Here is a 12710-nt window from a genome sequence, read left to right as displayed (position 1 = left end):
TTATAGAAAATTGCTTTCAAAGTAATCGAAGGGGATTCTATCTGGGTCATCCTCCACAATACAACCCATTGTCCTAGGAGAAACACTCAAAGCACAACAGGAGAACAAGCTAGTAATAATTTAAAAGAGCAGAGGCAGCAACAATGTGCAGCTAACCTCTCCCACCATTTCAGAACCACAGAAAGCTGAAAATATGAGCATGTTGAGCAGAGAGCATCCCAGATGTAGAGCTTACGGGGTTTACACTATATTTCTGCCCTGCGGGAATCTAATTAACATAAAAAAAATCCCATATACATCTGTCAGTTTAATATAGGATCGGTGTGTCCCCCATGGAACGGTTAAGCTAACGTACGCTAATGTGAATAGCATGAGGTTGTAAGTATCATGAACATTTCCCAGGACATAGCCATATCTGCTATGGGCAGAAAGATTCAATTCTTAATTTAACTGCACTGTCCAATTTACAGTAGCTATTACAGTGAAATAATACCATACAATTCTTTGAGTAGAGTGCACAATTATGAACTTGAAAATGTATTAATAAACCAATTATCTACATTTGAGCAATCTTGATACAACATTTTGAACCGATATGCAATGGTTCATTGGATCAGTCTAAAACTTTGCACATATACTGCTGCCATCTAGTGGACAAAATAATACAATATGGCCTTTCTCTTGCATTTCAAAGATTCACCATACAACAACAACAAAAACACATGTTTTTATCTTTGTATTATCTTTTACCAGATTCAATGTGTTATATTCTCCAACATTAATGTCACATTTCCACAAACTTCAAAGTGTTTCCTTTCAAATGGTTTCAATAATATGCATATCCTTGCTTCAGGTCCTGAACTACATGCAGTTAGATTTGGTTGTCATTTTAGGTGGGGGAAAAAATAGGGGGAAAAATGGGGGGATCCTTGTGAGGTTGCACTTCCGCATCTGGGGTGAAAGATGACAGAGCTAGAGCGGTGTTTGTCAGACCATAAGACATCCCGAAAACTATTATGGTGAGACTATCTACGACCCCCACAAGTGTCCGAAGCTGCTTGGTTTGTTTCTCAAGCATTCCCGGAAGTCTTGTGAGGTTGCGCCTCTGGGTTTAGAAACTCTGTGGTTAGATTTGGTTCACCTTCAACAAAATTGCTTTCACCCATAAACATAGAAATTTCATGCGATATAAAGATGGAAAATTGTCATGCTATCTTCCTGATAAAAGCATCCCATTCATGAAGAAGTATTGATATTCTGCTCTTCTTTTACATTTCTGAATGAAATCTGCAGTAGTTTTGAGATCATTACCATATGCTTGGTATAACCTACTTTTGGTGCCTATTTTCTGTAGGCATTATACAGTATATCCAAGTCAGTAACCAGGGGCTGTCTATGCCTTTTTTACCTTTATATCTATGTGAATAAATGTGGCTAGATTGAAAGAAAGGTGCAAAACCAATTTCTCAGTTTGACATGAAACATGAGATTAAAAAGAAGTGCATTATGTTTAAGTGTTATATTTAATTTAAGAACTGAATTAATACTTTCCTCGTGGCACGGGCTGGATGGAATAATGCTGTGTAGCTTTCTGAAGTGATTATGTAGGCTACTATAAGAAATCACATGGACTTCAGCACTAAACATACAAGTGGCATGACTAACATCAGTTTTAATCATAGCTTGTTACAGCCCAAGCCTCTCCTAATCATCATATTCATACTGCAAAAGAATGAGTGATTTAAAAAAAAATAACACTGTATGCAAAGACAAGATAATAACTTTGATAGATAAACTTGTTAGGGGCTAGTATGTCCCTTGAGGAGCCAGCCTCAAATTGTAATCATTTTTTCGGGGTGGAACTAGGCCCGTTTCCATGGGAACCTGGGTGTCTGTGTGTGTGCGTGTGTGCGTGTGTGTTGTGCGTGTGTGTGCATGTGTGCATGTGTGTGCGTGCGCGTGTGTGTGTTTTACTTACCCTGCGGTCTTTCTCCAGACGCTGTCTGTGCCGAAGGCTGCGTTTGCTCCTCCTCTGAGGGGTGTCCTGGGGGTAGAAGTGAAAAAGGCCCTCTCCAAAGGGAAGCTGGAAAAGAGAGAGAATAATTGCGTGAGACAAGGAAAGAAAGAGAGAGGGAAGGATTGAGTGAGAAAGTGTTGGAGAGAGAAGGAAGGTAGAGAGTGGGAGAAGAAAGAGATGAAGTTATGGAAAGAAAAATTGGGGAATGAGAGAGAGCGGTTGATGGAGGCACAGAGAATGATGGAGGAAGGAGACAGGTGAGAGAGGAAAGATTAAGCAATGGACCGAAATATATATATAGAAAGTAATGGAGTGAATGGCAGAATAGCAGAATGGAAAAAGAGGGAGAGAGAGAGAGAGAGAGAGAGCATCACTCCATTCTGTGGAATCACAGGGTCTATTTTAAGAAAGTGTGCACTGCTGGAATGAACTACCATAAATCACAGGGGGAAGAAATGAGATGCATGGTACGAGCAGTGCCTAAGGCTCCCTAGTAAGATTAAAGACCTCCATACGCTGTAATAAAGGCTGGGGTGCCAGGTCACAGTTTTCAATGAAACACAGTCTAATGTGCCTGTCTGATCTATGTGAATCAGTATTGTTTATGCAGCTATGGTAATGTATGGTTACCAGGGTCCACTGCACTCAGCCATCGTACAATACAGTAAGACTTGCAGTAAATAGCCGATGTGAGAGGATGTTCAAGAGTAAATCCTGGCTTCCCTTTTCACAGGATGTTATGTACAGTAAATGCTGGTGATTCAAAGTAAACATTAGGGAATTGGCTTAATGTGTGTGTGTCACTGCACAGATATTGTTTAATGGTGTGTGTGCTATGGAGACAAACATAGCTGGATATTACATAATCTAGAGAAGGTGTATGTGTGAAGCAGTGAAAGAGTGGATGGAGGGGGATAGCCTACTGTATGGAAGTGTCTACAAGGAGAAAGACTAGCAAGCAGACACTTTCAGAAACCAGTTAGAGATTCTGCAATTAAACCTCAGTCAAAACAACACACATTCAGTATCTAATCATCCCTGTCAAACTACACATCAAATCTTCAGTAGCCAAGAGGGACATGCCATTATTTTGAATGCCGAAGTGAGAATTTTAATTCACAAAACCACAGTAACCTCGATTTTTTATGCTTCGCCTCAATGCCTTGCTCCCCAGCCAATTGCACCCACGCTCTTATTCTGACATCTGACAAGGCAGTTCAGTCAGGGGGATCATTTTTCCTGTTGAGACATCAATGGCTGCTTAAGGTGTTTGATGTGTGATGACAGGGCCTGCATTCACTGGGCTGTTTAAGAGCATTGGGCCAGTAACTGTAGGGTCGCTGGTTTGAATCCCTGAGCCAACTAGGTGAAAAATGTGCCCTTGTGCAAGGCACTTAACCCTAATTGCTCCTGTAAGTCGCTCTGGATAAGAGTGTCTGCTAAATTACTAAAATGATAAGTATAAACTGCCATGTCTGAAGACAAAGTATTCTGCTGGTTTCTGATCAAATTGTTTTCTACATTGAGAATTCAGTGAATTGATTCATGATAAAGTGTATGAAGAGTATACAGACTTTAGAAACGGACTCTTATTTAGATCATCTTGCTGACCCGGACAATGCTCGGTCTAAATGTATGGAACAGACACATAAATGCAGTGTAGGCGTGCTTGACACCTTGGCATGTAATTCCAAAACAAAGCACCAGTGCCCAAGCAATTGAACATGTGTGTGCACTATACGCTCAATGAATGGGCTCAAGGATAAGAACTTACTCAGGCTTTCACATAGCAAGTGAAAGGATCTTCTGTGGTCACACGTTATTTGGATAGTCCGGACTTTCCATACGTAGATGCTCTACAGATGGTGATACGGTCAACAAACTATTTTTTGATAAGCAACTGCTTGCTAAGATTACGGTTAGGGTTAGGTTTAGAATAAGGTTAAAGACTAAGGTTTGGGTTAGGGTAAGGGTTAAGTTTAGGGTTGGGATGAGGGTTACGGTTAGGGTTAGTAGATAGTTAGTTGAAATGTTACTGATGGTCTGTAGAGCATCTACAGATGGACTATCCCAAAAAAGTGTTGCATATTCTGTTAGCAGGTGTGCATGTGTGAGAACATAGTGACCTCATCAGAATCCTTATGTGTATTCCTTGGATAATATTCGTATGTTTATTCAACCCTGAAGAAGGCACTCTGTGCCGATACGGTGGTTAGGTGTACCCATTAAATTGTTGAGAGCATATTCAGAGCGTGAAACTTTCTTTCTTTCTTTTTATAGCTACCCTCCGTTAGTCAGTAACTCTACAACATTTTTGGGTGTGTGTCAGCTCAGGAAGCCTAGAGTTTTGGGCCCATAACCAAAAGGTTGCTGGTTAGAATCCCGGAGCCAAAAAGGTGGATAAATCTGACTTTCTGACCTTGAACAAGGCAGTTAACCTCCAACAACTGCTCCCTGGGTGCCGATGACGTCGATTAAGGCAGCACCCCGCACCTCTCTGATTCAGATGGGGTGGTCTAAATGAGGAAGACACACATGCCGTCCCTGGGAGGGACGCGTCACTTGAATGGGTTGAGTCACTGACGTGATCTTCCTGTCTGGGTTGGCGCCCCCCCTTGGGTTGTGCCGTGGCGGAGATCTTTGTGGGCTATACTCGGCCTTGTCTCAGGATGGTAAGTTGGTGGTTGAAGATATCCCTCTAGTGGTGTGGGGGCTGTGCTTTGGCAAAGTGGGTGGGGTTATATCCTTCCTGTTTGGCCCTGTCTGGGGGTGTCATCAGATGGGGCCACAGTGTCTCCTGACCCCTCCTGTCTCAGCCTCCAGTATTTATGCTGCAGTAGTTTATGTGTCGGGGGGCTAGGGTCAGTTTGTTATATCTGGAGTACTTCTCCTGTCTTATCCGGTGTCTTGTGTAAATTTAAGTATGCTCTCTCTAATTATCTCTTTCTCTCGGAGGATCTGAGCCCTAGGACCATGCCTCAGGACTACCTGGCATGATGACTCCTTGCTGTCCCCAGTCCATCTGGCCGTGCTGCTGCTCCAGTTTCAACTGTTCTGCCTGCGGCTATGGAATCCTGACCTGTTCACCGGACGTGCTACCTGTCCCAGACCTGCTGTTTTCAACTCTCTAGAAACAGCAGGAGTGGTAGAGATACTCTTAATGATCGGCTATGAAAAGCCAACTGACATTTACTCCTGAGGTGCTGATTTGCTGCACCCTCGACAACTACTGTGATTATTATTATTTGACCATGCAGGTCATTTATGAACATTTGAAGATCTTGGCCATGTTCTGTTATAATCTCCACCCGGCACAGCCAGAAGAGGACTGGCCACCCCTCATAGCCTGGTTCCTCTCTAGGTTTCTTCCTAGGTTTTGGCCTTTCTAGGGAGTTTTTCCTAGCCACTGTGCTTCTACACCTGCATTTCTTGCTGTTTGGGGTTTTAGGCTGGGTTTCTGTACAGCACTTTGAGATATCAGCTGATGTACGAAGGGCTATATAAATAAATTTGATTTGATGTTGATTTGATTTCATTTAAATGAATTCAGTTATGCAACTGACCTGTAGCACCTTCCACAACCACTGTGATTGTTATTATTTGACCCTGTTGGCCATCTATGAACGTTTGAACATCTTGGCCATGTACTGTTATAATCTCCACCCGGCACAGCCAGAAGAGGACTGGTCACCCCTCAGAGCCCGGTTCCTCTCTAGGTTTCTCCCTAGGTTCCTGCCTTTCTATGGGTTTTGTCCTAGCCTCTGTGCTTCTACATCTGCATTGCTTGCTATTTGGGGTTTTAGGCTGGGTTTCTGTATAGCACTTTGTGACATCAGCTGATGTAAAAAGGGTTTTATAAATACATTTGATTGAGTGATCGATTGATTACAGTGTTTGACAGAGACCTATATTTAGGAACTGACAACAACTATATTTTTAGGCTGAGGCTACAGGTCATCAACTAACCAAATTAGTTTTCAATGATGTCTTGAGTGGGCAGAGTCCTCAAGGATGATCCCAGTGTTACTGATGTTAGGCTGCTATTAGCCTGCCCTAATTCACATAATCTATTCAGGCCACATTTATAATTTCCAAAATTACTGGGGACCAAGAAATGTACTGGCAATATGGTGGCAGTTTTGGAACAAATGTAACTGATTGACAGTTTCAGTGATAGCATTCGAAGAAAATGTTAGATTACAGCAGCAATTTGGGCTCAAGACATATTTATGTATCGAATATGAAGATTAGGCGACATAAACCGATATATTATGTAACCAAATAAATTATCGAGATCAACTTAATTGACGGTCGTCTGAAAAACAAAACAAATAGGCCTAGGCATAATTCAAATAATATGCTATAAATTAAAAACATGTAACTGAAGTCAAAACAAATATGTATGTTTCTAAAATAATAGCCCAAATAATATGTATAATATTCTAGGCCATTTAGAAAAGAAAAATAACAATAAGAATATTATTTTTTTCAAGTGGAGTTTAGCGACAAAAACTGGGCATGTTCATCAATGAAAATCGAATTAGCCTACATAATCCTAATTTTCTGCACATAACGTTACGATTTACCTTCCGGGAGCTTTGAAACCCGTGCTCCGTTGCAAGTTGGTGCGCTTCATCGTGTGCGCCTTCATGCAATTGAACCAAGAGATGATTTGTAAATATCCCTTCCTCCGTGGCTTGTGTTGCAAGAACCAGCGAGTTTAGTAATATCAATCCAACTGCTGTCCCATATCTGAGAGATCCGAGCATCATGTCTGGCATGTATCAGGGTGCCTGTCGGAGTGAATTCTTCGGGCGGGATGCTCCTCTGAAGAGATGTCTGAATCAGACCTTTTGGGGATACATCTCCTCGGCTGCTGAGGGCTAGTGGAAGTTGGACCGTCCTTCGGGTTTTAGCGTCTCTTTGCTGTGTGGGCGATGCTACGAGACCAGTCGACGGGTGGTTGTGTTTCAGACCAAACCTGCATCCTCAGCTCTCTCTCCTTCTTCATCTATCATTTATCAGCTCCTCCGTTCAGGTCCTCTCCGCGTGACGTTCCACCAATCGGCGCCGGCGGGTGTGTCTCCCTCTTCTCTTCCTCTCTCTCAGCTCTAGCGAGTCTTAGTGGAGAGGAGTAGGACACTTCCAGGACACCGGAGAATTCCTTCTCTGGTCAGATTTGGTGGTGAATACCTAAGTAGGAAAAGTCTGGTAGGAAATCCCTGAATAGAAACACCTACAGCAACTAGTTCTACATGGTCCTCCTTAAATAACTTTGTGAATGATTCCTTGCTTTATTAGACCCCTGGTGTGCAGAAAATTATACCAGTGTCCAAGTACAGCGCCAGGCATAAACATTTGCTGCATCTTAGTCATTTAGCAGACGCTCTTATCCAGAGCGACTTACAGCTGCAATTACTGTTAAGTGCCTTGCTCAAGGGCACATCGACAATGTTTCTCCTAGTTGGCACTGGGATTTGAATCAGTGACATTTCGGTTACAATCCCAACACTCTTAACTGCCAGGCTACTATCCCAACACTCTTAACTGCTAGGCTACTATCCCAACACTCTTAACTGCTAGGCTACTATCCCAAGTAGCCTTGGTTATAAAATAGGTAGTGCCTCAATTATTTGTCTTATGCACAAGTATGTAGACTGTAGCCTATACTTGAATGGACAACATATTTTACTGCAATATGGTGAAGGGCTGTGGTCTCTATGTGAGCAGCTGGTTCTTAGAAACAGGGGAACATGGCAGCTTCTCCTGCAGCTGAGCACCAGAGAGGAAGGAATGAAAATGGTGGAACAGAGAAGAGAAGACTGCAATGAGAGGCAAAAGGATACAACAACAAAAAATATGATCAAATTTGTTTTTATGAAATACATAGCCCATCTGGTATCAACGTTCTTTGTAGATATGAGTGCAAGTACTTGTGGAGGAGATTTGTGAATGTGTGTTTGTGATTGGGCTCCCAGATACAGACTGATGATATTTCCCTTTCTCTCTGCTTGCTGTGTGATGGGTCCCAGGCTATATCTTCTACTGTGTGATATGAACCACAACTGGTCATTCAGCTCTCTAAAGTGGGCATTGATTCTAGGTCTGGACCCAAAACAAACCAGGGTACAGGTCTTTGAGTCCATAACACAATACCATGTAGACAATTCATTGCAATGACAAGATGATGTGAATCATATAAAACCAGCCATGAAAATGTGGTTGTTTTCATTACATGTCATTGAAAGGAGGCTTGTCGGTCGATAGAGCATATCAGGTCTTTGACTCTTTATAGCCCAGAGCAGACAAAATGGTGCTCCTTTGGCCTTGCATTGGAATCAACAAGAGAATGGAGACAATGTAATTGCAACATCACAACAAACAGTCAAAGCAATCTTTTCACCATATCTTGCACATTATTCCAGAGCTGTGTTGTACACGACATGCCGTAGATCAGCGAAATTCCACACTGCTTTATAATTGGCCACATCTTACAATGTGACTGCCCATGGAAAAGTCGATTTTCTCAAAGAGAGAGCATTATCTGCTGAGCATGTTTGGGGATATTTGGAGTTGAGCGCACGCCGAATGGCGATTGGTTTTCATGCTCTGCAAGCTTACCCAATGATTACTTCTCTCATTACAATTCGCAGACGCAATCTTAAATAAGGACAACCCGAAATGTGTGTCATGATTCTCAATTGAATGATTCCATGATATCTGTAGCAGTATTTCTCTCAGGTACAGTGACCTCATCCCAAAGGTGTAGGCTATCTGAGAATCAATACAGAGGAAACCAGACATGTGTCATCTTGGACTGCTATAATCTTATTTCTTTGACTTTCTATTACATCATCACACAGGTGTTCTATCGATCACCTAAAGTAAAGCTGTGGCAATTTCAGTAGATACCATTAAAAAGCAACATATCACATAAAGGTTGGCATGATGGATCATGAAAAAGAATACCTATGCAGTATTGTCCTAGACAGAGACTGGCCTGATATCATCATAGGGAAAGAACTAGATCCTACTCATTTTTTTATTTTATATATATATATATATATATATATATATATATATATATATATATATATACAGTATAGGATCTTCTCCATTAATCAGTGTTTCCATCATCCCTACAGACTCCCTTCCACACACCTGCCTTTTTACATTGGTGAGACAATGATTTATTTAGCCAGACAAGATAAGCCTCCTGTCACGACTTCCGCCGAAGTCGGTCCCTCTCCTAGTTTGGGTGGCGCTCGACGTCACCGGCCTTCTAGCCATCAGCTGATCCACCTTTCATTTTCCATTGGTTTTGTCTTGTCTTCCCTCACACCTGGTTTCAATCCCATCAATTACATGTTGTGTATTTAACCCTCTGTTCCCCCCATGTCCTTGTCCGGAATTGTTTCTTGTAGTGCTTGTGTACGTTATGCTGGTAGATACCGGGTTTTGTTTGACCCATTCATTGATTGTTCTGTTTACGGTGGATTTTATGTTTATTAAATGACACCGTTGTAAATCAGTTTTTGCTCTCCTGCGCCTGACTTCTCTGCGGCCAGTACGCACTCCGTTACACCTCCTTACTTCTTCCTGCGGCAAAACCCCCCCTGCTTGGTTTCCTCATTGATTGATGCTCACTTCCATTTTGATTGGCACATCCTCTTGTACTTTTGGTTACACACTAGGCACACCAGGCAGCTGCAAGCCAGTGTTGACAAACCTGCCAGGGAGAGTACAGTACATTCTGTTTTGTAGGTCTGAAATAGCAACTCTTTGACTCTTTTGTCTCACAAAATGTCAGTCTATTTCTCATTAAAAGACTGAATCGATGAATGAAATCCCTTAATCCTTTCATTAAAAAAGCTATTTGATTATAATGACAACAATACAGTGTTCAATTAACATTGCGTGGGGGTGTTCATTCATGTCTAATCAAGGTGAAGATAAGACGTCATCCCCATGGATGCAAAGCCTCAGTCACATAACACATGACAGCCTAGTTCTCTCATCTTTCTCAAATCCTCTCTCATGCCACCTCTAGGAATACATTTGTTTCTGAGGATGACGTCAGTATACCATGACCTCTTCTCTAGGTAGGACAAATGGCTTTCTCTTACTGTGTGTGATGGTTACATATACTACAATGGCTTGATTCAATCCATTGCGATAAAAAGCGCTGAACTACAGGGCGATAGAAATGAAAAGGCAATGTTCCTGGCTTCCCACGTCAGCGGAGAATGCGTTCACGGTAAACGTTGGATATTTTGGATCAACCGTTACATTTCAATCGCACTATAATACTGAACTTCAGCTCTACGGATTGAATCGGGCCCTAAGTCTCAAAAGGCTATAGTTTTTCGGAGACCAGCTGAGCTGGGGGGCTAATGCAGCCTTCCCCAGAGAACTCAGTCCTGTGAATAAACTCACCACCTCAAAGAGACGTTTTATGCATACTGAAGCATGCATAAAACATGCCAACGATGTCGTCATAGAGAAGATAATGCAGAACATATAATGCTATCTAATGACTCAGTCATCACCTTTTTACTGTTCCATTAGAGAGCATTGTATGAACATTGCACGGTTATAACCCTAGCCTATTAACTGGGTGTAGCCTCAACACGGCCCATGTCATTCCAAAAAGATCATACAACTTGTATGAGGTCATTGAAATGCATGGCATCCCTCAGAACAACACTTCAGATGCTAGCTCTGGTGCATGGCTGTATTTGGTGGAGCTGTATGTGTGCATGTGTGTGTGCGTGTTTGTGCGCGCGCATGTGTGTGTTTGTACGTGCGTCTGTGGTGTGTGTGGGGGGGAAGTCTCACCCTGGCAATCCTGGCCTTCGATCGTCAGGAAGAGCACTGCCTCAGACCTGCACCACACACACACACACACAGTAAACACACTACACACACACCAAAACCCCTGCTGTTGTTTTCAAGACTGGAACCCTCCAGGTTTGACCTTTCAGACAGACTATAGATCGTTTTAAAAGGGTCAATCTGTAATTGGTACACACAGTCATTTTTTTAAAGGAGCAATCTACAATTGGTACACACATTTTTTTACTTTTAAATGAATGATATGTTACAGTCATAGGTCACACGTGTTCATGTCTGCTATCTGTGTACTGTATCCTATCTGGGAGAGTTGTTATCCGACTGAATGAAGGTGAAATTATGCTCGCATGGCAGTGCATGATGGTGGATAATGTCCCTTTGTGCTAGAGTTACAGCACCTGCCTGTAGAAGTGAGGGTATATAAAAAAAAACATAGATTTGTGTTAGTATACTACATTGTCGTGTGATATTGCGCCTCCTGTAAGTATTAGTTGTCATCTAAATGGGATGCTATCTCTAGATGACATAATGCTCTAGTAAAACCATAACAATATATCCCCACTGACTCGTGAAGAATATAACTTACAAAATATGAGCTTTACTCCATTGTTTGTTAACAATGCAATTGTAAACAAACCATATATAGCCTCAAAACACGGTTGAAACTGTAATTTTTATTTCATGGATGGTCAGTCCTCAAATATTTAGCTTTGTCTATGAATTTGACATTTCTCCAGTTCAATCTCTCAGTGTTTAAGCAATATACTAGTGGGTTGGCCAATTGTTTGAACTGCAGACTGCCACTTAAAAAAAAAAAATATATATATATATATATATATATATACATATTTATTTCACCTTTATTTAAACAGGTAGGCCAGTTCAGAACAAGTTCTCATTTGCAGCTGCAACCTGGCCAAGATAAAGCAAAGCAGTGCGACAAAAACAACAACACAGTTACATATGAGATAAACAAACGTACAGTCAAAAACACAATAGGTAAATCTGTATACAGTGTGTGCAAATGAAGTAAGGAGGTAAGGCAATAAATAGGCCAATAGTGGCGAAGTAATTACAATTTAGCAATTTACACTGGAGTGATAGATGTGCAGATGAGGATGTGCAAGTAGAAATACTGGTGTGCAAAAGAGCAGAAAAACTCAAACTAAATATGGGGATGAGGCAGTTAGTTGGTTGGATGGGCTATTTACAGCTTAAAGTTAGTGAGGGAGATATAAGTCTCCAACTTCAGTGATTTTTGCAATTCGTTCCTGTCATTGGCAGCAGAGAACTGAAAGGAAAGGCGGCCAAAGGAGGTGTTGGCTTTGGGGATGACGAGTGAAATATACCTGCTGGAGCACGTGCTACGGGGGTGTTCCTATGGTGACCAGTGAGCTGAGATAAGGCGGAGCTATACCTAGCAAAGACTTATAGATGACCTGAAGCCAGTGGGTTTGGCGACGAATATGTAGCGAGGACCAGCCAACGAGAGCATACAGGTCGCAGTGGTGGGTAGTTTATGGGGCTTTGGTGACAAAACGGATGGCACTGTGATAGACTGCATCCAATTTGCTGAGTAGAGTGTTTTAGGCTATTTTGTAAATGACATCGCCGAAGTCAAGGATCAGTAGGATAGTCAGTTTTACGAGGGTCTGTTTGGCAACATGAGTGAAGGAGGCTTTGTTGCGAAATAGGAAGCCGATTCTAAATTGGAGATGCTTAATGTGAGTCTGGAAGGAGAGTTTACAATGTAGCCAGCCGTGACACCTGGGTATTTATAGTTGTCCATATATTCTAAGTCAGAACTTCCAAACAACTCCCAGGCTTGATTTGTCAAATC

At 41.9% G+C, this 12710-nt stretch overlaps 1 protein-coding gene across 1 annotated transcript in view; it reads right to left on the bottom strand.

Moving 5' to 3' along the window:
* Positions 1–7048, bottom strand: part of LOC139411608 (proprotein convertase subtilisin/kexin type 2) — a 78276-nt gene extending 71228 nt beyond the window's left edge. The window contains exons 1-2 of the mRNA XM_071158185.1: positions 6604–7048; positions 1979–2083 (exon numbers count right to left, since the gene is read on the bottom strand). Of these exons, the coding sequence (XP_071014286.1) occupies positions 1979–2083; positions 6604–6798 (300 nt within the window). The 5' untranslated portion in view covers positions 6799–7048. The remainder of the gene's footprint in view (positions 1–1978; positions 2084–6603) is intronic.
* Positions 7049–12710: the final 5662 nt, after the last annotated feature.

The sequence above is a fragment of the Oncorhynchus clarkii genome, chromosome 1 (genome assembly GCF_045791955.1).
Source record: "Oncorhynchus clarkii lewisi isolate Uvic-CL-2024 chromosome 1, UVic_Ocla_1.0, whole genome shotgun sequence".
In the NCBI taxonomy this organism is placed as follows: domain Eukaryota; kingdom Metazoa; phylum Chordata; class Actinopteri; order Salmoniformes; family Salmonidae; genus Oncorhynchus; species Oncorhynchus clarkii.
This window is presented reverse-complemented; position numbering and strand designations above follow the sequence as displayed.